General features: G+C 54.4%; 2 protein-coding genes across 6 annotated transcripts in view; both read right to left on the bottom strand.

The window, feature by feature from the left end:
- Positions 1-522: 522 nt before the first annotated feature.
- On the bottom strand, positions 523-7,282 carry C2CD4C (C2 calcium dependent domain containing 4C). 3 transcript variants are annotated; one of them, XM_067554688.1, is made up of 2 exons: positions 6,014-7,282; positions 523-1,388 (listed from the first exon to the last, which is right to left on the bottom strand). In XM_067554688.1, the coding sequence occupies exons 1-2, from the start codon at positions 7,241-7,243 to the stop codon at positions 1,248-1,250; spliced, it is 1,371 nt and encodes a 456-aa protein (XP_067410789.1). In that variant the 5' UTR covers positions 7,244-7,282; the 3' UTR covers positions 523-1,247. The 3 variants fall into 3 exon arrangements, with proteins under 3 accessions (XP_067410789.1, XP_067410782.1, XP_067410796.1); XM_067554681.1 differs by having other exon boundaries at positions 6,008-7,282; XM_067554695.1 differs by lacking the exon at positions 523-1,388 and having other exon boundaries at positions 5,020-7,282.
- A 15,020-nt stretch (positions 7,283-22,302) lies between these two features.
- The window catches only part of SHC2 (SHC adaptor protein 2), a 31,883-nt gene continuing 28,701 nt past the window's right edge, over positions 22,303-25,484 (bottom strand). For 2 of the 3 annotated variants that reach the window (XM_067558804.1, XM_067558788.1), the window contains one exon: positions 22,303-24,759. The gene's annotated coding sequence lies outside the window, so the exon portion shown is untranslated. The remainder of the gene's footprint in view (positions 24,760-25,484) is intronic. The other variant, XM_067558796.1, reaches the window with a different exon arrangement.

A 25,484-nucleotide genomic window follows, 5' to 3' on the forward strand; every position in this document is an offset into this window, starting at 1 on the left:
TGAGCTGCACTCTCTCACACACCCTCCCAGAGGAGGAAGTTACAGTCCAAGCCAAGCCTACAGACAAACCCAGACAGTTCACCCTAAGCCAGCAGCTCCTGACAAACAAGTAGAAACTCATCTCCCTGACCCCCTCCCCCAGCATTTTTCCCCATTGACAGATATTTCAGAAAACAGGCCCTGTTAATGGGATGGGGTCTCAGAGGAGGGCACTAGTCATTGTACTATGTGGCTTTGTGCAGCAACCGACAGAAGAGAGGTTTTGTCTTCCTAGCTGCAGGTTTAATAAATCTCCAGCTGCTGGAGTAATAAAACACTGTGCAGACCTGCGAAGCATCGTGTGAAATCTAAATGGGGTAGCGACCGGGTCAGAATGACCAGCCAGAGGCCTTTATAAAAAGGCATTTAAACAGGGTGCCTTTAACCACTTAGCAGCTGCCTACACCGGCTGGTCCATCACTTATTTCTGTATTACAAAGTGTTACAAGGTTTGAGCCTTGAAAACCCCCACCAAAGGTGCAATGTGATGTGTGGAGAGCCCCTGGGAGAACTCACTTAGGAACAGAGCAGCAGCACGGCATGGAAGGGTGCAGCCGGAGCTTAATTTTCATCAGGAAGCTGCAGATGCTGCCTTGGTGGGTATCCCAGGGAGAGTGCAGGCCCACGCCTGTGGCTTTCTCACAGGCTCCCTTACATGCTACACAGCATTAGCCTAGCCAGGCTTGCAGACCAGTCTCAGCGATGTTCTCTCACCATGCATTGGCTAGATGGCCCCCTTCCATTGCCTCCCATTGAGTCCTGCATATCAATATGTTAGGGTGGTCTATAAACAACGGACGTTCCTAACTCATGCAACGCCAGCTCTGCTCAGAGGATGCCACACTCAAGAGCCAAACTGAAGCTGCAAGCCAACACGTAGGCGCGCACGACCGCCGACAAATTATGAGCAACCCAGTCTCCTAGCATCTCCCCTCCTTCGGCCCCGCTAAGGGAGACCCAGAGCCCACCGGCCTCATTCCTTCAGAGCCTCATGTTACTTCTCTGCAACGGCAGGAGCAGCTGTATGTCAAGTTTCCGTCATGGGCCCCCTTCTTCCATGTTTCGAGCCAAACCTGCTCTAGTGGGCTGACTCTTAATTCCTAAGGGAGCCAAGCATGTCCGTTTGGAAGTTAGCGTCCAGCCGGGCTAACAAAAGGCAGCTCTCCAGTAGCCTGCAGGTTTAGCCAACCAACTGAATATTCAGCAATTCACTGGCTCCCTTTCGGACTCAAAAGCTCTTGGAACACCGCCTTCCTTCTGATCCCCATTATTAGCAAGTGTTCTGCAGACTGCTCCAGAGGGAAAGGCAGGGGCCTGCGCTCATGGGAGACTGGGGGGATTTCTGAAGCCTATTACAAAGCAAAACAATCACTTGTTAATGATTTGTGTTTGTTGCAAATTTGAGAACTGAAACAAACATGCCAGGAGGTCTCCTAGCCAGCCTGTGATCAGCTGTGAAACAAGGAGGGAGATTATTGAGAGCAGTGCATGAGTCCACTCAAGAGGCTGATTTAGTTTTATGGCAGGGTAATTTCCCCCCCCGCCCCTTTTGGTGCGTGGATGGCAGCAAGCATCTTACAAGAACCTTCTGATGAGATGGCCTGCAGCAGAGTCTGCAGTAACCCTGCTCTAGGTACATCAGTTCATCTTGTCCCCTTGCGCTCTTAGCCCCACTAAAGTGAATGGGAATCTTTCCATGGATTTCGGATCAGGCCCCACACAGCAGTTGTTGAAGAGGGGTTAGGAGAGTTTCCTCCTGATAAGGGCACCATCCTGCATTCACTGAATTTGATGGGCCAGTCCTTACACAGGACCAGCTCCTGAAGTTCACTTACTCAGCCGAGTTAATAAAACCTCTTATACAGCGCTTTCATCCATACGTCTCAAAGTGCATCATGGTACAGGTGGGGAAACCGAGGCACAAAGCAGGGAAGTGACTGGCCCATGGTCACTCAGCAGGCCAGTGGTAGAGCTGGGAACAGAGCACTTGACCTGGGTTCTATTGGTTAGCTGTCCCACTAGGCCAAACCCTGAGGTTTATGCATAGGCAAAGCTCCTTATGATTTCCAATGAAACCTTTGCCCGCATAAGAACTAAGTGAGTGCTCCAGCAATTGACCCCAATGGAAGGTCTACCTAAGTAACAAACAGAATCAGGCCTTACTCCATTCCCTCCACCGGCCTAGAAACCATTCACATACCCAGCTAATGATTGCAGGATGCTTCCTGACTTGCATGCCCCAGTCAGCACCAGCGTCATGCATACAGATGGGGACGTCTACCCAAAAAAGGGAGGTTTGCCACAAAAATCAATCTGAAAGGAGAGCAGGCCTCAGCCTGGGGCAATCTTGCACTACTGAAGTCAACGGGAATTTTCTCATTGATTTCCGAGTGCAGCATCAAGCCCATACTGTGAATAGCTCTTTCTGAAATGGATCAGAAGAGGCAGCAGCTGTGCAAATTTACCCCCTAAAGGTTTCAGGGCTAGGACTGGTTTTAGTTTTTTGTGAGGGTCTCGCTTTGTTTTATTCCTCTATTTTGTTTTAAGTCACAAGCTTGAAAAAAAAAAATCTGTAACAATCATATCAATATAACAAAAAGACATGCAAATATTGAAATATTGAAAACCATGCCTTGGGTGGATCCAAAACCATATTTACATACAGAAATAAAATACAGTGGGAAATATCAGCTTTGAATATAAATAGCTTACACTGAAATTTCTGCAGCTGCCATCTGCTGCATAGTACAAGAAAGTAACATCCAACACAGCCAAGAAAGGAGAATACAAAAAAAAAAAAGGAACAATGATCAGTGTGCACGCATTCACGTGTGCGCGCACAAATGCATGCCTGCACACATGTGGCGGCACGCGCATGTGAGAAGAGGTGCTGGGGAGATTTTGCTCATACAATCCCCCCAAAAAACATGCAGAGAACCTGATGCCACAGTCATATCACAGAGAAGGACAAATAAGAAATGTCTTTCACTACCCCAAACAACCCCTTCCCCACACAAGTGCTCCTAGTTCTGCTGAATTCTAGTTCCAGAACCACAGGGGAGGGGAGGAAAGCAACGGGAGGTGGCAAAAGAAAGGTTCGCTCCCCAATATAAAAAAAGATAGCAAGATAACAGGAGAAAGGAATCAGGGACTCAAAATAGCATCTTCCCGTTGAGCCAGTATGCTAGCCCCGGGAGAAAGGTGTTTCTCCTGACACTGCAGTAGCTCCCAGCATGGTTTCCCTGGGCAAGGCTGGAGAGAGGCACTTCCCCCCCCCTTCCTCCCAGACCATTGTCTGATTTGATTATTCTAGTCAGTCTGCAGTGATGGAGAACTAGAATCTTAATGGGATGGGGCGGAAGGGGAGTGGAAAACCACCCCCCCGTACTGGCTGTTTTGTCAATCCAGATCCTCAATGGGTAGTGCGTAAAAAGTTGGGAGGGTTTCCAGAGGGACTGGTCCCAGGTTAACTATTGCCAAGTGAGCCTTCCCCACCTGTGGGTTTCTCCCCGCTGCGTCTTTTTGCGGATGAAAGGGTTTAACCATTGTTTTCTCTTCTCCAGCGAGCCTGTCTTCTACGCACTAGGAATCTGCCTGCGCTAACGCAGTGAACTAACCCAGAGGCAGTTCATGCTGCATCTTAACAACGGCGTTGGTGCGAAGGGTTCTGCACTTCCCAAAGCAGGTTAGAAGCCAAAAGGAAAAGGAGGCGCTACATAACATGTATTGTTCCCCCAGCCGCCCATGACACGCAGACCACTCAGAGGCCAGGTCAGGCTGGGACCCCAGCCAGTTGCTTTTGCACACTTGTTTTCCCCCCTCCCCCAAAAACAGTGCTCAGACCACTTTGTGCAATGCTCAGAACCAGGTTTCCACCTCCCCGGAGGGGACACCGTGGTGGTCACCAGCCCTGCTGCTTCTTGCAGCGGCTTCTTTTGTGCCGCTCTGCAGGCCCTGCTCCAGAATCCCAAATGGTGATGAACGCACCAGCATCTTTGCCACAAGGGAGACGCTGGCTGGGTGCGGAGCAAAGGGTCGTTCTGCTGGGATGCATGCGCGCCTGTGCATTCCTGCTAAGGGTGGACATGGAGATTAACCCCCGCCAGGCTGCCTGTGGTTAAATGCTGTTGCTGCTGCTTTTAAACAGAGTACAGCAGACAGCTCCCTCTCCCCCTTCTGCAGAGGAAGAAGATAAAGGAATTGGAGGGGGGCGTTGGACAGTGCATCTTCTGGATGACACTTGAGGTTTCCCAGCAGTAGCAATGGCAGCAGCCAAAGGCAAAATGTCTGGCTCAGAGGGAAGATTTTCGTCTGCAGTGGAAGCACTCACTTCTCCACAGCCAGGCTCTGAGCGAACGCCTTACAGAGCTGTAGAAGCCACTTCCCCAGAGGAAGGGGAGCCGCCGTGGCCACGTCTATCTATACTGCACTGTGGGGCTAGGGGAGGAAAAGCAGCCTCCCTAGGAAAAGCCTGATCCGCAGGCCAGTGGGGAGAGCCCATTGACTTCGGATCAGGCATTAAAAACTCCCCCTGGCAATCTCAGAGGGACCAAGTGATGTTTTCACACCCTCTGCTGGGTGGGTGGGGGGGATCTGTTGGGCGGGGCAGCACCACCAACTCCAAGACTTGACAAACCATGAGCCAGGCCTCAAAACCAAACCAACCCAACCAAAATTGGCTTAAAAAAATCATGATTTTTTCTTTTTTAAGGTGATAAATTTGAGGTTCTTTACATTGGTTGCCTGGTTTCTGAGCCATTGAGAGCCACACCTGGACCACGTTTTCAAGCTTTACTCTGCAACCACGAGGGCTAGAAACACCTTTAAAAATTAAGAAAAGCTGAGGTTCTGATGTAATCTCCAGACCCCAGGAACTGGAGCTTTAAGAGAAATATCAATATTGAGAGACTTGTAAACACTGTGAGTGGCATGCAGGGACCCGTCCATCAAATCCTGCCTTCTCTCGGCCTTTCAGTCAAGTGAGGATGATAAAAATTAGTCAGAAGAGGCCAACAGGCTCATCTTTTCCCTCCCCACCAGACAGCGCAGGGCTGTTCCCGAGAACGCCCCTTCTCCCCATTACCGACAAGGCCGAGCCGCCCTCAAACACCAGACACCATCCAGCAGCCTACACGGAGAGGCCGACACTGCGGGATTCAGCCCGGCTGCATCATTCTCCCATCTCTGCAATTCATCAGCCAGCCCCACCGCTTCAACCCCACCCCAGGGCGTAGGGCAGAGGGCGTCTTTCTACCGCGCTGCGTCAGCCGGATCTACCCGCACCTGCCACATCAAGGCCGATCCCACTGGGAACAGCTCGCAAGGGCCCTCCACACCTCACTCAGAAGGGAGCTGGGTTTTGGGACCCCACATGGAGATGAGAAACCACCCTTCAAGTGCTCCTGGGGGCACAGGGGAAGGAAGGGGTGGCTGAGCCCTGAGGCTGAAATCTCTGGTACTGCCTCATTCTCAGCCTGAGGCTGTCCTCGAACCGCACACGAGGTTACCCACAGGACTAACCCACCTCCCATCCCTACCCGTCAACGGCCCCCAGCAGGGCCCAGGAGAACTCAGGCCGCCAGCACGCCTCCCTCCACCCCCACCGCTTCTCTAGAGAAGGGCATCCAACTGGCTAGCTGCCCGTGGCCTCCCGAGGGGACAGACGGAGGGCAGCCATGAGGCCCATCCACGCAGGAAAACGAGCCACCCCCCACGTCCTGGAAGAGTCGGACGAGTCTTGTCCCCCTCCCCAAAGCCTGGGATGGACATGCCATCATCCCGGGGGGGAGAACCCACATCCCTCATCAGGGCCTCTGATCCCTCCCCCCAGCTCCTCCCTGCCCCAGCCCCTCCCTGCCAGGCAGGGAGGCAGAAGAGGGGCTTATAAGAAGGGCAGCAGAGAGGTGAGCGGGAGCTCCCTCTCGCCCAGCAGCGTGTCCCGCTTGAGGCTGCTGCCTTTGTTGACCACCTTGACCTTGAGGGACATCTTCCTGACGTTGCCGGCGCCCAGGCAGTCGAAGAAGAAGTCCTCGTTGAAGACGGGGTTGCGGCTGTTCTTGATGATGGTGCTGCGCTGCTTCTGCACCTTGCCGGGGTTCAGGCAGAGGGAGACGCAGCAGTTGATGCTGCGCACGTCGCACAGCTTGTCGAAGAGGTCCTCGGCCGCCACCACCCGGACCCGCAGCCGGGCGTTGGAGGCGTCGTACTCGGCCACGAGCCGCATGTTCCCGCCTTTGCTCAGCCGGATGGTGTGCTCCTTGTGGAGGCGGTCCTGGCAGTGCGGGGAGTCCAGGGGCAGGAGGGAGGGCGGCGCGGCGCCACCCCCGGCCGCCCCCACTGGGGGCGTGGCGCACCGCATGCGCCGCTGCGAGCTGGGGCTGGTGTCGGCCGAGCTGTCGTCGGTGGAGAGGGAGCTGTTGCGAGCCACCGAGTGCTTGAGCTTGATGACCTTGGACTGGCTCTCCTGGCTGAAGATCTTGAGCAGGGAGACTGAGCGGGAGAGGAGGGGAGAGCTGAAGGGCGAGGACTCGGCCGAGGAGCAGGTGTCGCTCTCGCCGCCGCTGAAGTAGCGGTAGGGGTTCATCAGGGACATGCCGATGTCGGAGGGGGTCAGGAGGGCACTCTCCCCGTTCACCTTGCCCCCGCCGGCCGCCGCCTTGCGCTGGGAGCTGGGCGAGGAGGCCTGCGACTGGCACAGGCTGCCGTGCTCGCTGTGAAAGAGGGACTCCTTGCGCCGGGTGTGGGGGCTCTCCCGGAGGGTGGCGAAGCCGTAGGAAGTCTGGGCCTTGGGCACGTAGGGGAGGGACATGGCTGTCTGGGCCTGGGGGTCCGCGTTGGTGCTGAAGTCCTCCTCAGACGCCCACTCGTCGGCGCTCTCGATCTGGATGATGTGCCGGCTGGCGGCCTTCAGCAGGTTCTTGCTCTCCGAGGCAGCCTTGGCCGGCAGGCGGGGACTGCGCTGGGGCTTGCGGGCCGACAGGTTCTGCTCCGAGGCCGAGGTGCCAATGTTGGGCTTGGCCGTCCCCTCTGCCCCCTCGGCCTCAGCCGGCACCGTGGAGAGCTTGGGCGGGATGAAGAAATCCGGGATCTTATCGGGGGTCAGCACGTTGCTGTACAGGGGGCCCTTGGACTGCTTATCCCCCGAGTCATTGGCCCGGGCGGCACCGTTCTCCACCGAGCCACGGATCCTGTCCAAGAGCCACATGCTGCTGCTTCTTGGGTGGGGGGCAGGGAGGAGGCAGAGGAGGGTGGGGTGGAGTTTAGGCCCCCGTCACTCACCCTCTGTAAGATAAACAAGCAAAGCCCACGGGACTTGTCAGGCCCAGTGTCGGAAACAGGATTGAAGGGTCACCGGGGGGGGAGGGGGGCGCGGAGGGGGGTCTGGAACAGCAAATAAACTGTGGGGTTCAGAGGAGATTGGGCCCCCCTCATCCTTCTGTGGGGTGGGGGCAGGGATTGGGCCCTTACTATGGGGTTTGGGGTGATTGGGCCCCCACACTCCTGTGGGTGGATCTGTGGGGTGCTGGGATGCAGAAGGGTTGGGGGGAGGCTTCCGCTTGCTTCTCAACTCACTCCCCCCACTCTCCTCCCAATCACCCCGCGGCAACCTGCTGCTTCACCCCCCCCCCCAAAAGCAGAGCCGAGCCAACCTGCCAGACTCGGCTTCTCTCGGCCTGGGCGAGCCCGGCTGATCGCCCCCCCCCCCCGCAAAGTCCGCCCGAGCTGCGGTATTTTCCCTGCCAGCTGCCGCGCACACCACCATCCCGCCGGCTGCAGAGTCTGCTCGGGCGGGGGGTCCCCCAAAAATCCCCGCTGGCCCCCGCCCCCCAGTCTGAGCTGGATTTGAATTCAAGCCCTTTCACACACACCCCGGCAGGAACCGGAGTCGCGCCTTGTTGAACTTCTTTCCCCCAGCGCCGCCGCCGCTCCCGGAGAGCCCCAGCGATCACTCAACCCCCGCTCGCCTCTCCTGCGTCCAGCCAGCCGCGGAACACCAGCCCGCCCGGGCCGGCGGAGGGAGGCGAACAGCAGCCGCCAAGCGCAGCCGGCACCGCGGGGCTGCCCGGGGGGGCGGGAGGAACGGCCGGGGGGGGGGGGGAAGGGGAGGGGCTGGAGACGCGGGGCCAGAGGTAGCCCCTCGCCGGCCACTGGCCCGCCAGCTGGCACCATGCGCCTGGGACCCCCCCGGCCCGGCCAGCTGCACGCACCGGCTGTGCCACGCCGGGCGCAGGCAGGTGCAAGGGACCCGCCGGTCAGCTTCTGGGGGACCCCAGGCACCAGCGGCTCGGGGGAGGGGGTGGGGGGGATTTCCGCGCAGGCCGGGCCGGACCGCGCAACTCCGCTCCGCGCCCTGCCCCGCCGCGCAACCCAGCTCCCTGGGCTCCAGCCCGGGCACGAAGTTTCCAGACCGGCACCTGTGGCTGGCGTCCCACGGACGCGAGAGGGGGAAGAGGGCCAGGGACGGTTCCCCGCCCGCCTCCAGCTAACTTCGGGGAAGCGGGGGTGCAAGACAGCAGCCCTCCCCCCCCAGGAAAAGTACCCCGCGCAGTGACACCCGCTGGGCTTCGTCGGGGGGTTTGGGAAGGGGGGGCCCCAAAAGGGGCCCCCCCCAAATCTGCGCGCAGGGGCCCCTTGCTGCCTACCTGCCGGTAGGAGTCCGCGAGCGGAGCCAGAGGACGGAGGCGTAGCAGCAGGTCCGCGGCCGGCGCAGAGCTCCGAGTGCGGGGCCGGATCCACGCCGCCTCCTTTTATAGCCGCTCCCCTGCCACAATTCATTCATTACGGGCGCGAGAATCCTCCCCAGCGCAGACCTCAGCAACCGAGCCGTATTCCTCCTAACACAGCTGCCCCCGGCTTTTTAGGCTTCTCCCGCACCTCGCCGCGCATTTACCGGGCGCAGCTGGCGTTCGTCTCTCCTCGCTCCGCCTGCCCGCGCACAGTGGACCTGCTGGGTGGGCTGCAGGAGAGACATGGCCTTAAAGCCAACGGGGGCCAGTTGCTGCTGGCAGGAATAGCCTTGGTTGTGTTTCCTTCTCCTAGGCAATTGCGGCTTTCCCCAAAGCCTGGGAGGGGGGAAGAGTTGTTTCTAAGGTCCAGGAGACCCAAGGCAAGGTGCTAGGACTAAGCAGATCTCATGCTGCAGGCTTAAGAAAGAATCTGGTGGGACCCTTCTCTTATGTGCACAGCCCTGTGCAGAGAGCCAGGTACTTTATGGGACCGTCTCATCTTCCCCTGATGCCCCGGGTGTTGGCCATTGTCTGAGGTCAGGTACAGAGCTTGACAGTCCAGGGGTCCTGTCCCGCCTAGCTAATCTCTGTCCCTGGGCCCGATTCTCCTCTCTCTCAGGCTGGTAGACACCACGGCCTTAGATGGATTTGCAGTGGTGCAAAGGAGAAAAGAGTCAGGCCCCAGCTGTCTGGCATTGCTTTGGAAAGATGAACAGAAGGATGACAGCACGGGTTTAGGAGGCAGGGATTGCTACTGGCTCCTTGTGTGACCTTGGCCAAGTCACTTACCTCCGCTGTGCTTCAGTTTCCCCATCTGCAAAATAGGGCTAATGCATCTTACCTTCCTCGTGGCAGACTTTGGAGTTCCTCTCCATCCCATCCAGAATTGCTAATAGTGCTGGGACACCCCGGGGCCTGTAGACACGACACTGAATAGACAGACAGGACCGCATTTGCCTTCCTGGGGTTCAACCTAGGAGTCGCAGGAGCAGACTTGGAAGCGGGCATTCCAGGCCCAGGGCTGGAGTCTGCAACCTGTGTCTAAAGAACACTTACCCGAATGGTGCCAGTCAGTTCAATGGCACCCCCAGCTCAGTAAGTACTAATCCAGGTAAGGGCTGCAGAACCAGGTTCTCGGTTAAAGCAGCACCTGTAAGCCCTCCTCCCCCCCGCTTGCCATGCACAGAAGCGGACACGTTCAAAATGGCTTGGCACTGTACCTAAGGGTGCTCCATGGGAGGGAAACGTAACATCCCCTCCAACCACTTCAGCTCCTTAGAGTACTTAACAAAAGTGGATAGTTCTCCAAGGGCCAGGCATCAAAGCTCAAGGACTCACACAGTGTATTAAGTGGTTCGATATTGTAGATGGCAGAACAGAGCAGGGAAAAGAGAGTGCAGCATGTGATACATTTCGCTAACCTCTGGCAAGAATCACCCTGTCAGAGGACAGGAGTCAGCTGGTGTCTGGAAGGCCGGGAGGTCTCGACAAGTTTGCTAGGGTAAATGCCACGAGGGTCCATTGTGGGATGCAGGTACAAAGAACAGGGCTGTGCGTGTCTTTTTAACTCAAGATAATCAATGAAAGGCTGATTAAAAATGAACCAAATCTCCCACCCTGGCGAGGGAAGGTCTTGGTACAGCTGGGGCAGTGCCAGAGCAAGACGCCCTATCCATGTTGCAATTCTGAGAGACTCTCTAAGGCTGCAAGGAGCACGTCACTCAGTCCTTGGCCTAGCCACTGAGGCTGCCAATAGCAGGCAGGGTGGCGTGATGCCCAACCGGCAAAGGAATCAAGGCCCAGCAAACTCATTTCACAGAGGCCACCCACCAGCCAGCACGAGGTAAAGAACTTGCAAGTGCGCTCGCCGCACAGGGCCGCTTTGCTTTCTCTGCAGCCTGCAGCTTCGGGATGGGGAGGTTCTATGCACCACCTGAAAGACTCAGGACCCACCGTGCTTCAGGAGTCGATGGTTTACAGCCAGCCACTTCAGTCACTGCTTGCAAACTGGGCTAACACGGGGACAGCAGACAGGGCCTGGGATGCATTCTGGACACATATCTTCTTCTGGCATGGGTGGCCTGGCCTCCATGGCAGACAGGCTGCAGGGTGGGATGGTCCCTGAGTAACAGCAATTTTTAAAACAGGCTCCAGAAGCCACCCTGGCAATTTGTCATGACTGGGATTGGGCAGCCTAACCTAGTGGTCAGAGCAGGAGTCGGACTGGGTCAGATACTAGGAGGTCAGAGTATGAGACAGGCCAGAGGGCAAACCAGGAGTTCAGCATCAGGAGGCAGGCAGGCTCAGGTTACCAGGAGGTCAGAGGCAGGAGACGCACTTGAGAGCAGAACCACAAATCGAGAACCAGAGTCAGGCCTGGTCAGGATACCAGGAAGCCAAGCCACAAGAGCAGGCAGCACACAGCCCCACACGAGATGGATCCCAGTTGCACAGACCATTTCCTGTCCCCATGCTGGGTATAAATAGGGGCTGTGAACCAATCAGGAGGACCAGCGGTCTGCCAATCAGCTCCCAGGACTGGGGTCCTCTGAGTTCAGCTCCTATTCCGCCAGCAGCCCTCAGGAGGTCCCAGGGTGGCAGGTTGGAATGCACTAGCACCAAAGTGCCCTGTGAACCAACGTTCAAAACCCATGGTCCCTGACCCAATTACAGCCCCATAAGCCTAACTTTAGTACCAGGCAAACTGGTTGAAGCTCTAGTAAAGAACAGAATAATCAGACTCTGTACATGAAGATGGTATGTTGGGGAAGAGTCAACTGGGCTTTTGTACAAGGAAATGATGCCTCATCAAGATATGAGAATTCTTTGTGGGTGTCCATAAGTATGTGAAGAAGGGTGATCCAGTGGATGCAGTGTCCCTGGACTTTCAGAAAGCTTTTGACAAGGTCCCACACCAAAGTCTGTTAAGCAAAGTAAGCTGCCATGGAATAAGAGGGAAGGTCCTTTCATGGATCGGTAACTGGTTAAAAGACAGAAAACAAAGAGTAGGAATAAATGGTCAGTTTTCACAATGGAAAGTGGTGAACAGTGGGGTCCCGCAAGGATCTGTACTGGGACCTATGCTGTTCAACATATTTATAAATGATCTGGAAAAGCGGATGAACAGTCGGGTGTCAAAGTCTGCAGATGATACTAAGTTACTCAAAAATAGTTAAGTCCAAAGCTGACTGCGAAGAGTTACAAAGGGATCTCACAAAACCCGGTGACTGGGCAACAAAATGGCAGATGAAATTCAGTGTTGATGAGTGCAAAGTAATGCACATTGGAAAAAATAATCCCAACAATACATACAAAATGATGGGTTCTAAATTAGTTGTTACCACTCAAGAAAGAGATCTTGGAGTCATCATGGATAGGTCCGTGAACCATTCACTCAATGTGCAGTGGCAGTCAAAAAATGTTAGGAACTTTTAGGAAAGGGATAGATAATACGACAGAAAATATCATCATGCCACTATATAAATCCATGGCATGCCCTCACCTTGAATATTGCACGCAGTTCTGGTCACCCCATCTCAAAAAAGACATATTAGAATGAGAAAAGATACAGAGAAGGGCAACAAAAATGAGTAGGGGAATGGAACAGCTTCCATATAGGGAGAGATTAAAAAGACTGGGATTGTTCAGTTTAGAAAAGAGACAACTAGAGAAGGATATGATAAAGGTATTTACAATCATGAATGGGGTGGAGAATGTGAATAGGGAAGTGTTATTTACCCCTTTACATAACACAAGAACCAGGAGTCCTGCAATGAAATTAACAGGCAGCAGGTTTATAACAAACATAAAGAAGTACTTCACACAATGCACAATCAATCTGTGGAACTCATTGCCAGGGGATGTTGTGAGGGCCAAATTTATAACTGGGTTCAAAAAAGAGTTAGCTACATTCATGGAGGATCGGTCCATCAATGGTTATTAGCCAAGATGGTCAGGGATACAACCTAAACCTCTGACTGCTAGAAACTGGGACTGGACGACAGGGGATGGATCACATGATAATTGCTCTGTTCTGTTCGTTCCCTCTGAAGCCTGGGCCACTGTCAGAAGACAGGATACTCAGCTATTTGGGCCATTGACCTGACCCAATATGGCCGTTCTTATGGTCTTATGTCTAATACAGAATGGAAAATCCTGTGTTCTTGTGCTGAATCAGTCAAGAGTTGCTCTCTGCATCCTCCAGTTCAAGCAGCTCTTCAAAATACTGCATTAGTTCAGGGATACTATAATTACACCCCTCCTTGGAGCAGCAGAGTTGAAGGGTGCATTTGATCATCCATGCCTAGAATAAAGGTAGATTAAGGCTAAACATGGGCTGGATGAGTCAACAGAAACCTCCACGTGAATCTCTCGGTGCTACTAGGTCAGCCTTCCATCCTCTCTTCTCCAGCCTGCCAGCAGGCTGAAATGCATGAGATAAATGGGACCATCAGGGACACAATCCTGCGAGGCGCTGAGCACCTCCTGCAACGTTGAGAGCGCCCTGGCCTCCCCTTGAAGCCTCTGAGAATTGAAGGCCCCTAGCACCTTGCAGATCTGGGCCCCAAATCAGCACATATTCACGCACAACCTCCGGTCTGTAAGTAGCTCCCAGCTAAGTGACTGAGTGCTTTTAGCCAGCACTCACTATGGTTGGGAGTGACTTACACACTGGAGACTGTGTGTGAACAGCCCAGGAGTGGCATTCTCACAGCAGAGCAAAGTAAAACGGGCTCCAAGAGTGGGGGATTGGGGTGACAGCCATTCACCAGTCCAGACTGCACCAGGGGAAGGTCACGGTGGGTCAGGGTGACTCAAGGGACCCATGGGCCCATAGACCACACCCATCCCTCACCAAACCAATTTCCTCTCCGCTTTTCTTTCCTGCACAGTTATCTCGATCGGCGAACAACTCCCACACCCGCCTGCCCCCCACACCTCCTGAAAGTGAGCCGCGCTCTCTACGGAAGAACAAACTCGTGTGATTTATGAGGTGTCTCAGCACATTGTGCCGCATGACGGCAGAACAAGACTTAACGAGCGGCAGACCTTTAACACAAACAACAGGGCTGGATCCGTGCTCTTTCTCCCGTGTCAGGCGAAGATCCTTTGCCCCAGGCTCTGCCTAACAAGCCGCCAGCAGCCGGGAGACGTCTGTGGGGAAAGGGTTCAGCGGAGAGCCGGATGCCATTTGTTGGGGGTGAATGGTAAATTTGCTGGAGAATGCATTTGGGGGGCATTAAACCGATTTGGGAGTTCAGCGAACGGTTTCAGCTGAAAAGAGACGAGACCGGTTTCTGGAAACGGTTCGTTTCAGCCGTTTTGAAATGGTTAAAAAAGGGTGAAAAACATCCCTAAAGACCCAAAACTAACTGAACCCCCTGCCCCCAAACAGTTTTATTTTGGGCCGTGCGCCCCGTCCACACAGACAGTCAGGGGATCAGGCCTGACCGCCCCCTGCCTCCTGTGGCTCAATGCTAGCCGCACAGACTGGTTTCCCTGCTGTTTGAATGTTCAGCGCCGCTTTGCATGTCTGTGGAGTGACCACACACGGTGGAGTCCAGCATGGTGGGGAGGGCGTGGAGGGGCGGGGTTGCCGTGGCCCGATGGGTGGGTCTCAGGCAGGCAAGCTGGGGAGATGTCAGGGCGATGAGGCACGAGGGGAAAGGGAGCTGCATGCAGCGAGTCCCCGAAAACCTACTGCAAAGCCAGCGCTGGACTTTCTACTGCAGGCAGTACCTCAGCAAGTGATGGCAGGGAGGGGAGAAAGGGGCGGATCAGGATGGTGGGGAAGGCCATGGGAAACGGGGGCGATTAACAAAAGGCGGCTGTTTGCCTTTTCTCAGACTGCGCCTGGAAGAAGGTAAATAAAGCACAGAAATGGTTGAGTTCCCCTGAGATAAACAAAGAGCATTGGACACGGTCCAGCCCTGCCCATCTCGACAGCTGATGCCGAGCCAGTGACCAATGGGGCACAGAGGGGGCAGAGCTCCCAAAGAAAGTGACCTCCAGCTCACCCAGTGATGAGCATGCCAGGTCTCAGCTCATCGCTAAGGAAAGAGGAATTGGCTGAAAGGTGGCAGCTGTGAGGCAGGGGGCTGGCTACAGATTAGGAGTCAAAGTAGGAGCCAGGACAGTGGGTGGGGAACCCCAGGCACTGAGCATGCCAGTTCTCAGCAAAGGCAGCTGAAGGCAGGAGTCCACAGTCAACTCTGGGAGCTACGATAGCAGACGGAGATTCACCAAAAGAGATGGGAGCAGGAAGGTTCGTGGAAGCCCCGCAGACCCCATGCACTGAGTGTGTCAGTTCTCAGCAGGGGCTAGGGACTCAGAACAGCGGCACGCCAGACTCCATCTCTTCCTCTTCTAGCCAGCCTGCAGCTGATGCAATGCGAGGACATAAAGGTTGGAAGAGGGATCCTCTCCCGCACCTTAGCATCTCTCCGACTGCTAGAGACTCGCTCATAAGTGGAATTAAAAAGAACAATCACCTGCGGGTCCTTTTCTTTCACTCGCTTCTGGTGCCTTTTCTTTGCACTGCTCTGTGCGCTGCCTTCAGAGGCTCCGGTATTAGTAGCAGGGAAGCGATTTCTGTGCCTAGGAAATGGCAAAATCCTATTTAACGGGCCATTGTTCCCAGCACAATAACAAAGTGAAGGGGTGAGAGAACCAAGTAGCAGGGTAAATAGAAACAGGGAGACGCAGCTCTCGAGGGCAGAGCCTTGCGATTGCCGCTCATCACACGCATGGGAGCCGGGGAGTTCTAGCCTGGGGGGGGGGAGCGTTATGGAGCCAAAGCTCCAAAGAGGTTGTCTCAGCTTCGCCACCAGCTTGCTACTAATCTCATGTAAGCTCTCTGGGCCGGCTCCTGGTCGCCCTGCAGACCCCCAGCACGTTGCTGTGAAACCACCAGCAGTTTGAGAAGCCGCAGGACACAAGGGCACCCAGGTGGAGCAGGGCAGATTTTTTCCTCCCCCCTCTGCAAGGCTTTGTTTCCCCCTGATGACGTGCTCCTTGGGCCTGGCAGAACCGGCACCAGGGCCACCCTGGCAACGGCATGAGGGCCTGCAGGTGGGCCTCGGACTAGCTAGTTCAGTCCGCAGGCAGACTGATGAGCCCAGATGGGCTAGAGCAGCAAGCTTTTAAACCCAGCAGCACCAGCAGGTCACTGGCTTATGCCCGCAGCTGCAATTGCTCCTGTGCCAGCCTGGTTCCCCGCCCTGCCCCAGTCCGCTCCAGCCCTGCTCGGTTTCTGACCCTGGCTCTGACCCTTGGCTCCGACTCCTGGTTCTGGCACTGACTCCGGCTCCGTCCACTAGGCCTGATGACCAGGACATGCTAGCTGGGCCCCGGGCTGTCCAGTGGGACACGGGTCCACTGCTGTATCTTCTACCTGCATCTATCCAGCTGCCACTGATGCCTTCCCACTCAGCAACTGGACAGAGCCAGAGACCAGGTGTCTGACTAGCTGCAGGGTGGCTGGGCCGTGAGGGCTGGGGGGAGGAGCGGGGCGGCCAAAATCTGAGTCCTGCTCCCTGGACTGGAACCTAGACAAGGGGAAGAGGGCCTGGGTTTCCCTGCCAGGCCCCTGGGGAAGGTGGTGGAAACACCCTGACACAAGGGACTGTTGAGTTTGGAGCTGGGCCTCCAGTGAGAAAGCCCTGGGAGCAAGGCGGGAGGATGCCCTGGAGAGCCCGAGAAGGGGGGGGGACGGAGCCTGGGCAGCGGTGCAGAATTATGCTTATTTTACTTTAGTTTCCTGGACTCTTCGTTTGCCCAGGAAGCGGTGGGACAAGAACATGAACTGGCTGGAGAGCAGGATCATGAGCAGAGGCCGCGCTGGAAGGCTGGCCGTGGGACCACCAGGGACGAGAGTCTGCTACTCCACAGTCAGCCAGGAGGGGGCGTCCCAGCAGTGAGTGACTCCGCTCCAATAACACTCCCGACCCGATCTGAATTTGATGCCATGCACATGCAGCCTGGCTGATGTCATGCTCCCAGCTGCTGAGGGAGCTGATCTTGCTACTCTCTAGTGGGTCATGTGTCCAGTATACCTAGATGACATCACGGTGGTTGGCCATTCTTTGTGTTCACGGATCACGAGAGGTCTCTGGACACCTACAGAGTGCTGGGCTCTGAGTGAAGTCATCCAAACGTCAATTGGTTGAGTCCCAAATCCAGTCTGCTGGGAATATAATTTCCCCCCAGGGAGTAGCAACAGAGCCAGGGAAAGTGGAAGCAGTCCAGTCCTGGGCAGCTCTTGAGAAGGGGGGGACGAGACATCTCCTTTTTAAGGCTTAGCTTCCCGCCACTGGCATTGCGTTGAACCATTCTACCAGTCAGTGGATAAAGAAGCACAATTTTTGTGGCGTGAGCCTTGTCCAAAGGCTTTCCAGGAACTGGCTGAAAACTTCCCTGACCCCAGAACATTTGAAATTTTGAACAGAGAAGCTAGAGAGTCAGTAACCGGCGCCAGCAGAGATCCCCCAGAGGACAACAGCATTCACGAGTACAGCACCGTCTACTGCTTGCTTTTGTCCTCTTTCTCCAGCATATTATAAGGTGCTATTTATTCAGTAGAAGACGTAGTCTACGGACTGACCACCGCTCCGTCGAGCACCTGTATAAACTGGCTCAATGTTGGTTAGCCCGCTGGCTGGAGCACCTAATACAAATCGTCCACCCAATTACTCCTGGTCCTGGGAAGCTGCATGGAAATCCAGATGTCGTGATGTCTCGCGGACTCAAGGTAGATGCATCAGCAGTGGAGTGTGATTGTGGCGAGATTCGCAAAGAGGGTGAGGCTGTTGGAAGCCCAGCAAGACTGAGAGTCTGTCTTACAACCACTAAAACCACAGATGAGGAATGGGAAACCAGCAGTCCCCTGTTACTGTCAGAACCCTGACTTAAGCCCTATTTAATGTTTGGGGGTACTTAAAAATAAAAGGGCACCTGGTAATTATCCAGCTAAGTAGCTGGTGTGCAGAAGATAGACTAGGAGAGTTAGATGTTGGTAAGGCCCTTTGGTTTTGGTTTTTACCTTTTTTTTTTTTTTAATTTAACTGAAACATTCCCAGGTTTTACAAAAGCAGTTATTTGGTTTTTCCTGATTTTTTTTTTCCACCTGAGTTTTGGACCACTCAGGTACATGAAAATACTCGTTCTGTGACCAGTCCATTACATTGGCTAGACTAACTTATTATTAACCCAAATACAGCTAAGTCTGAGACTGTCTGTTAAAGTAAAGCAATGTAGTGGATGATACACACATGCAGGCCCGTGCAGAGCTGTACATACTGTTATGTGCAGGTTATGGAATAAACCACAGCCTTAAACTGCTTTCACTTTCAGTACTCTTACTTTTCTCTATTTGTTGCTTTTTTTTTTCTTTCTGTCTTCCCACCCCTCGATATTAACACCAGTATTTACCCATAAAATGTTGAAGGTTTGGGGGGGGGGGGTGTTGCACCAGTTCTCATCTGTTTTGTAATAAGCACCAATAAATTCCTGGGAAATGTTCAACAAAATAACAAGTGACAATGAAGAGCCTGGCTTACTGGTAATTCTGTTGGCTGGTTCCTTTCCTTCCCTTCCCAGACGGGACCAGATTCCTGAACAGGCAGCGTTATGGTACCACCTACTGGTAGCAAGGAGACAATCAGATCTGCAATCCCGATCTCATAAATCACTGCCAGATTACCCCTTCCTCGGTTAGAACAAGCTCTGCGCTATAGAAGAAAGCTAGCAAGAGAAATACTAAACAAGCAGTTGCTCGCCACGCAAAGGGGAGAAGGGCAGGATGTTGAACGGAAGATTAGGACCAAGAGATTTGTCAGTAGGCAATATTCCCTTGTCGGCCATCTCTCTTCTTCCATCCTATGATGCGGGATTACTGGCCAGGCTGCGGATGGGCAGTGCTAGCGTACTGGCTGCTCGCAGGATTTTGCAGCCAAAGGAGACATCCTGGGAAGCAGAAAGGCCTAGATGACAATGCCCTATGAGCAATGCTGCCAATTCACGGTTTAATTACGAATCTTTCAATGTTTGGTGCTGTCCTTAAAGACTTCTGTAGCAAGTGACAAGGTCACGAGAAAGCACCGGCTCATGCGCTGTGCTAAGACCGCTGAAGCCCCAACTAGCAAGGGTGGGTTTTGCTGTAGCTTTGCCCTGGTGGTATCCTCAAAAAAAACCCAAACCAGTTGCTCTGACTTTCTAAGTCCTTAACAAAGACAAAACTTGAGAACATGCCTTACGTCCGGTCCCCCACCCCCAGCGCAGCCTCTTGTCCTAGGAAGGATGCCAGGTTCAGACAGAGAGGAAGGACGATGGGTTAATTCAGGTGGAACTGGGGGGGGTTCAAAGATTGTCAGGTGATCAGATACTGCGGTGGTGGGCACAAAGATATGTACCATAGATAACTAGATGGCAGTGTATGGGGATAGATAGACAGATAAGACAGATAACGGACATGGGGAACAAAAACAAAGAGGAAGCTGGGGAGGGTGGGGCGGGAAACAGGACTCTGGCCCAGCCAGATGCTAATCAGCCTCCACCAACTGCCTCCGAAGGGTCACCGATGCAGCGCTGTCTGCCTGAGTCTGCAGCCATCTTGGGCTAATAGCTCTGAGAGGTGTGAACCGCCCCAGTTCTCACAGTGGGGGTGTTAACTCTGAAACCTACAGATTGCAATTTGACTATTAGTGCTATTAACCATTTAACTGCTGATAATTTTAGCAAAATTATATGTCTGATGTGCTAAGCCCAGGTGCCAAAGGCCTCAACACCCCCATATCCAGCATCCAAAAACCTCTAGCTTTACCCCTCCCCCCTCCCTCCACAAGTACTTCTACCAGGGCCCAAGCATAATTCTTTCAGGCCCAGTACAAACTTGTAACACGGGCCCCTTCCCGTGTTACGAATCTCCAAGATTTGCAAATCTCAAAAGACCTGGACAATAGATACATAGATACAGGGAAATAAGTTTCGATAAATATCCTCAGGCATGATCTACTATTTAGCCTCAATTTTTTTCTCGTGGTAACGGGTTGCAGCCTGGGCCAGGCCCCGGTAAAGTGTACCCTTTTCCCCCCCCCATGTGGGGGCCCTGACTTCTACCATGCATCTATGGCCTGCCAATACAAATACCTTTGTCAGATCAAAAATGAAGATGTGCAGCGACCATAAAACAAATTGAATTGAATAGCAAAGTGCTCCTGGGGCTGCTGTATCGATTGCGTTATTCAGGTCCACGTTTAACTCCATAAAAGCCTCAATATTTCCATTGAATTAAGGCTGCCACAGGATTTCCCGTCTGTCTCATCAGGGGCACTGCCGAATCAAGAGATGCTGCTGAAGAATTTAGGTACATCTTGCCCTGGAGCATGGCTAAGTGATTCACAGATGGTGACAACCAGTATGTTCATCTAGTCTGACCTCCAGCACAACGCAAGCCGTAGACTAAATATGCCATCGCCTCAGTCAGGGGTTGAGCCTGGGTTAACGTTTTGGAAGGCGGTAGGCTCCCTACAGTGCCACCATGGGAATGAGACGGGGTAGAAAAAATTAAAGCCAGTGAGTCCATTTCTATAGAATAAAAAGCACAGTCATAAACCCCACAAATCCCTTCTCTGGACAAACAAAGAAATCGGCTTTATTTCAGTCAGATCCATAGTGCTCTGTCAGTTTCACAATAGAGCAGGAAAATCCTGGCGAGTGTATGTCTCATAGTACGTCTCAAGCACAAGAGCCATGCAGCTTCAGTGATGGCACCTGCAAAAAAAGGATCAGACCGACCAAACCAGGATTGGACACTGGATTATTGAAATGCGACAAGTAAGAGACTGCCTCGTGAGATTTGAAGCCTGGTTTGGCACAGCTGAGAGATTCGTCTAAGCAACCAAGCTTTTAGGTGCTTATCCATCTCCACCTTATCTCACTAGCCCTCTTGGTTACTCCTTCCCAAGCTGACTTGATTACACAGATGGAGGCAGAAGAACCGTGGCGCACACAGGCACATTGCAAAGCAATTAAACCCTTTTAAAAAAATCCCTCAAGCAGCAGATCACAGCATCTCTAGAAGTCGACCCAGCAGTAATTGGTAGAAGGCACAGGCTTTCTTTCCAGCAGTGACAGAAAAACAGTGCGCTTCTCGCAGCCTTTTCATGCCTTTGCCATAGAGGAACGGCGCAATTATCTCTGCAGATGCATTACGATACTGCAAAAAATAGAATCCGAGATGGAAGCGCCTGTATTCAGCGATCGATGGAAAATTCCCTATTCATTACTGGGCTCTAGTTAGTTAGTTTATTCATTGACTCTTGCGGCACTTAGCTATGCTGAGCACCTGGCGCTCCCCACAAACCGTGGTTTATTGTCTCAGCACCCCAGGCCCGGTGGAATCCTCTCCCCAAACATGGTAAAACAAAGCGAAAGAGGGCCCAATTTCTTCAGAAGCAGCTTGCGATTCGGGAGCCAATGCATTCAGGGAGCTGTTGATATAATTATAATTCGTATTACAGGAGTTCCCGGAAGCCCAGCTGAAATCGGAGCCCCACTGTGCTGAGAGCTGCACATGCATGGAGTAAGAGTGAGTCCGAGAAGTTACCATCTAAATAGACAAGATGGATAAAGGGAGTATTATTAGCCCCTTTAATCAATAAGAAACTGAGGCACAGAGAGATAAAGTGACTTGGCCAAGGCCTCCAAGGGGGGTCAGTAGCAGAACCAGGCATAAACTCTTCCAAGGCCCAGTCCAGTGCCTTCACTCCACCCATCCTTCCTCTCATCAGCTGATTGGCCAGGTGCTCCAAATGCCACCTGCAGCTTGCCATTAACTAGCCCCAGGAGACTGGGAGCTGGGCTGAAACCTTTGAAAATCAGGGCCTGAAAGTTCAACCGAGAGCTTGACCAGGGTGAGTTCCAAGTGCCAAAACTTGGCACTAGATGTGGTGGAGCAGCAGGGGGGGGAGAGGAGGGATTCCAACATACCCATGTTGCTTTTGAAGCAACCCTTTACTCCCCCTATCAATTCCCCTGAATAACAGCCGGCTGGCCCGACCCGCTTCGAAGAGCGTGGTACTGTGCAAGATCCAATGGGCTTTTTTCAGCCACGCTCCTTTCCTGGGGTCATTCTGCCTAGAAAAGAGCCTCGAGTCGGGCACACCTGCTGGTTTTTCATTCCCGTTTGTGAGTGTTCATTAACTAGTGATGAATGGCAGCTCGCAGCCTGCAAAAACAGCACGTGGCTGCTCAGACGCCAGGCACAGCACAATGAGAGGGCGAGAGCCACGGCCTAGGAAGCATCAGGTACTTGTTTTAAAACCCCACCTATGGCGTACGCCGTGGTGGCACATCTTGAACCCAGATACCTGCAATTCTCCCCCCCTCCTGCCCCCCCCCAACAATGCAGCAGAAATAAAGATTAAGGAGCGGCAACATGCTGGGGTATGAGAAAGTAACTGGACAACACTGCTTAGTGGGGGAACAGCCAGACTTTCTCCAGCCAGGGGCCGCACCAGCAATTGGCAAAGAGCAGCTGAAGAGAACAGGTGACACCTGGCTCCGTCCCAAGGGTGGCCCCAAAGGTCTGATCCAAAGCCCACTGAAGTCAGACTCACTGGGGGGAATGACTCAGAATCTGGGCCCAGACAGGCATCTGAAACCCAGGGCGCCTCCCTGTTGTCGGTACTGGGCAGAACCAAAACCCTGGATCCAGCTGGGCTCTCTCTAGTGGGTCCGAGCCTCCTCCATCGGTCTGGGCACCCCCAGCGCCAGTGAGAATCCAAACCTCCCTCTTGATTTCAGCGACCGCTGGATGCCCAAGTGGGGACCCATCACACAGGTGAGGATAGGTGCTGGGCTCAAGCTGCTGGAAAGCCCTCTGGATATCAGGTGCTTGGGAGAGTGGGGGGGTTGAGGGAGGGAGCAGAATTGTGGAGTGCATTGGAAATGAGGCGCCTGCATAGCCCGACTGTCTGGAGGACCCAGCATGGGTTGTGTGTCCCCCTGGGTGCCTGACCTGCAGAGGCTGTAATGAGCCTCTGACAGCCCCAGCTGGGGCCGAGTGGCTCTTTAATTCAAGCTGTAGCCGCTCCGGCGTTTAGCTCTTGCCCCTCACAACCCTCGGTCCTAATTGACCCCTGTTGGCAGGATGGGCCATAGAGACCAAAGAACCTTCTAAGGGTGGCTGTCCAGGGAGCTTACACTGGCACGAGGTACTTCGGTGTCTGGATCCAGATGGAGGATCACGTGATGGTACCCACAAGTCACCCCAGGGTGGCACAGGGGGCAGGGATGGGCCTGATGTCACCTGGGCAGCTGTTTGCAATGAGCAGCAGCTGTCTTCCACCGGTGCAGAGGCAGATGTCTCTGCTCATCTCTTCCCCCAGGGCACATGCTGTGCCGGGGTCTGTCAAGCGGAGGCAAGAATAGGCTCAGGCCAGGTGATCGTTCCCACATTTAATTAGAAACCGATTTCAAACCAGCAAATCCTCTCTGCGTGTCAGATGCTTCCACGCAGGCCGGTGCTGGAATTACTGTCGCTAGTTCAAAAGGCTGCAGGCGGTCAGTGGAAATCTCGCCTTGGGGAATCAGTCCCAGCTGCTCATCGCTGTGTAGCCTGTAAAATCCCTCTGCAAAGTGACACGGGCCCGTGTCTGAGAGAAGCAAGCCCCCCCTTGCTAGGGAAGGTACCTTTCCATTGTCCTCTCCTGTAGTGCCGGCTGGGTTGGATCGGAGGAGGTAGGAGCTTCCAAGAAGCTCGTCCCCTGGACCCACAGGCACCCCTGCTGGAAGAGGAGCCTAGCATATCCTGCTGTGATGCCTCCTGGGCGTGGCTGGGCTTGGAAGAGCTGTCAGCTTTGTGCAGCAGCTGCTGGGTTTGGGGAAGTCCCATCTTCCACCCTCCAAAGGAAGCAGGCACCTGGCTACCCCAGCCAGAGCTGAGGGGCAGTGCCACGACCCTGGCGAGGTCTTAGAGGCCTGGCTGAGGCTCCGAGGCAGGGGCAGAAGCTGAGGAGACACCAAGTCCTCTCCTGGGCAGCTGGGCAGGAGGAGAGATGCGTCCCAGCTGTGGGTTGGCCCCAGTCTTGTTTGCGAGGCTCGCGTCATCTCTCCAGACATGAAGTCCTAACCTGTAAATGTCCTGATTCAATAAGCAAAGTGCTGATAAGATCTGATGTTGTTTCCTTAAGGACCGGCCAGTTCAGCCAGATAATGTCATGACAAGATTCCCCATCACGGCCGCAGGGCGGAGTCTAAGCAGCTGTTACTGGATTGGGAAGCTTTGGGAAGCTTTCCAGAGATGGGGAAGAGGCTCATATTCCCCTTGCAGATGGGTGCTTCTGACACCCCCTGGGCAGACCTGCCTGATGATACCTCCAAAGGGGGTTTCCTATCCCTCCGCTGGTCTCTAGCACCAACTAAACCTAACAGCTGAGCCTGCATGCTATTTAGCACTCAAACCCTCACACCAGCTTTAGCTAACGCCTCCTCACAGCACCCCCGGTGAGGTAGGTAGGTCAGTATCATCCTCCCCATTTTACAGATGGGGGAAACTGAGGCACAGAGAGGCAAAGCGACTTGCCTAAGGTCACCCAGCAAGTCAGCAGCAGAGGTGGGGGCAAAGAACCCAGGTGTCCTGGCAGCCGGTGCTGTGTTTCGGCCACTAGACCACAGCCCTCTCCCAGCCGTGGTTACAAGCGGCTCTCCGATTCCTTTTCTTTAATTAACTACTATTCTAAGAAGTCGGGGTAGGTTTGATCTGCTGCGTGCGTGTTCCTGGCGGGACGTACGCCGCAAAGAGGTGAGCTCAGTTTGCGTCCTCCGGTCTCCGTGGTGAGGGGGGTGCCCCGCTAACGTCCCAGTCGGAGTTTCAGCAGCACGTGCGGAATAAATACATGGCCTCCGTCCCGGGCTGGGAGGAAGAGTGAGAAAGTTGATGCGGATCGTGGTAGCAGCCCGCGGCCGAGCGGGAAAGAGGGGATGTAGCAACAGTCTGTCAGGGAGAGAGAGAGAAGGAAGATGGCACAAGACCGTAGGAGAGAGAGGGGGAATGTGACAGCACTGGTGGAGGTGGGAGGGAGAACACGAATGGGCAGGGGTCCACAGAAGAGACAGGGCGCAGGTGGCTGCCTGTAGGCGTGGGAACAGCAGCGACCCGTAGGCGAGTGACAGCCGTCCACAGGAAAGAGGGAACGTGGCGCTAGTCCAGGGGAGGGGGAGAGAAGGGGGGAGCGTGGCAGCAAGGGGGGGACAGAGGAAGTTGTTCGGGGGGGGGGGGGGGGACAGTCCACTGGGGAAAGAGAAAGGGTGAACGTGGCCCGGGGTGGAGGAGAAGGACGAGCACAGGGGGTGTGGGCGCCGTTAGGAAAGGGGCGGGGGGCTTTCTGTCTGTGGCATCCACTTGTCTTTTTCACCTGGCTCCCCTCTCCTCCCCTGGCAGTCACTTGGGGCTCAAAGGCAGCTCCCCAGAGGGCTCCGGGCCAGAGAGAAAGGAGATTGCCCCCAGGGACCAGAGCGTCCGGGGCCCCGCTCGGAGCAGAGCACTGGGGTGACTATGGGCAGAGCCCACACAGCCGGCTGTAGTCTGCTGCTGCTTCCCCCCGCCCCCACCAGACCCCCTCCGTTAGCCGGAGCTCCCAGCCTCAGAGTAAGTAGATACTGGGTCGCCCGCACAGGGGAAGTGTGTGTGGGGGGACAACTCCCCCCTGTTCTGACTGG

Source organism: Emydura macquarii, unplaced genomic scaffold (assembly GCF_026122565.2).
Source record: "Emydura macquarii macquarii isolate MOO-44397 ecotype Brisbane River unplaced genomic scaffold, CSIRO-AGI_Emac_v2 contig_306, whole genome shotgun sequence".
Classification (NCBI taxonomy): Eukaryota; Metazoa; Chordata; order Testudines; family Chelidae; genus Emydura; species Emydura macquarii.

What these genes read in the sequence shown, in the direction of transcription:
- C2CD4C (XM_067554681.1), bottom strand. Translation starts at nt 7,243, where the DNA reads ATGTGGCTCTTGGACAGGATCCGTGGCTCGGTGGAGAACGGTGCCGCC. An exon ending in AGATGTCCCTCAAGGTCAAG is followed by an intron (nt 1,389 to 6,007) that starts GTGGTCAACAAA and finishes GCTTTGTAATAG; the next exon opens with GCTTCAGAAATCCCCCCAGT.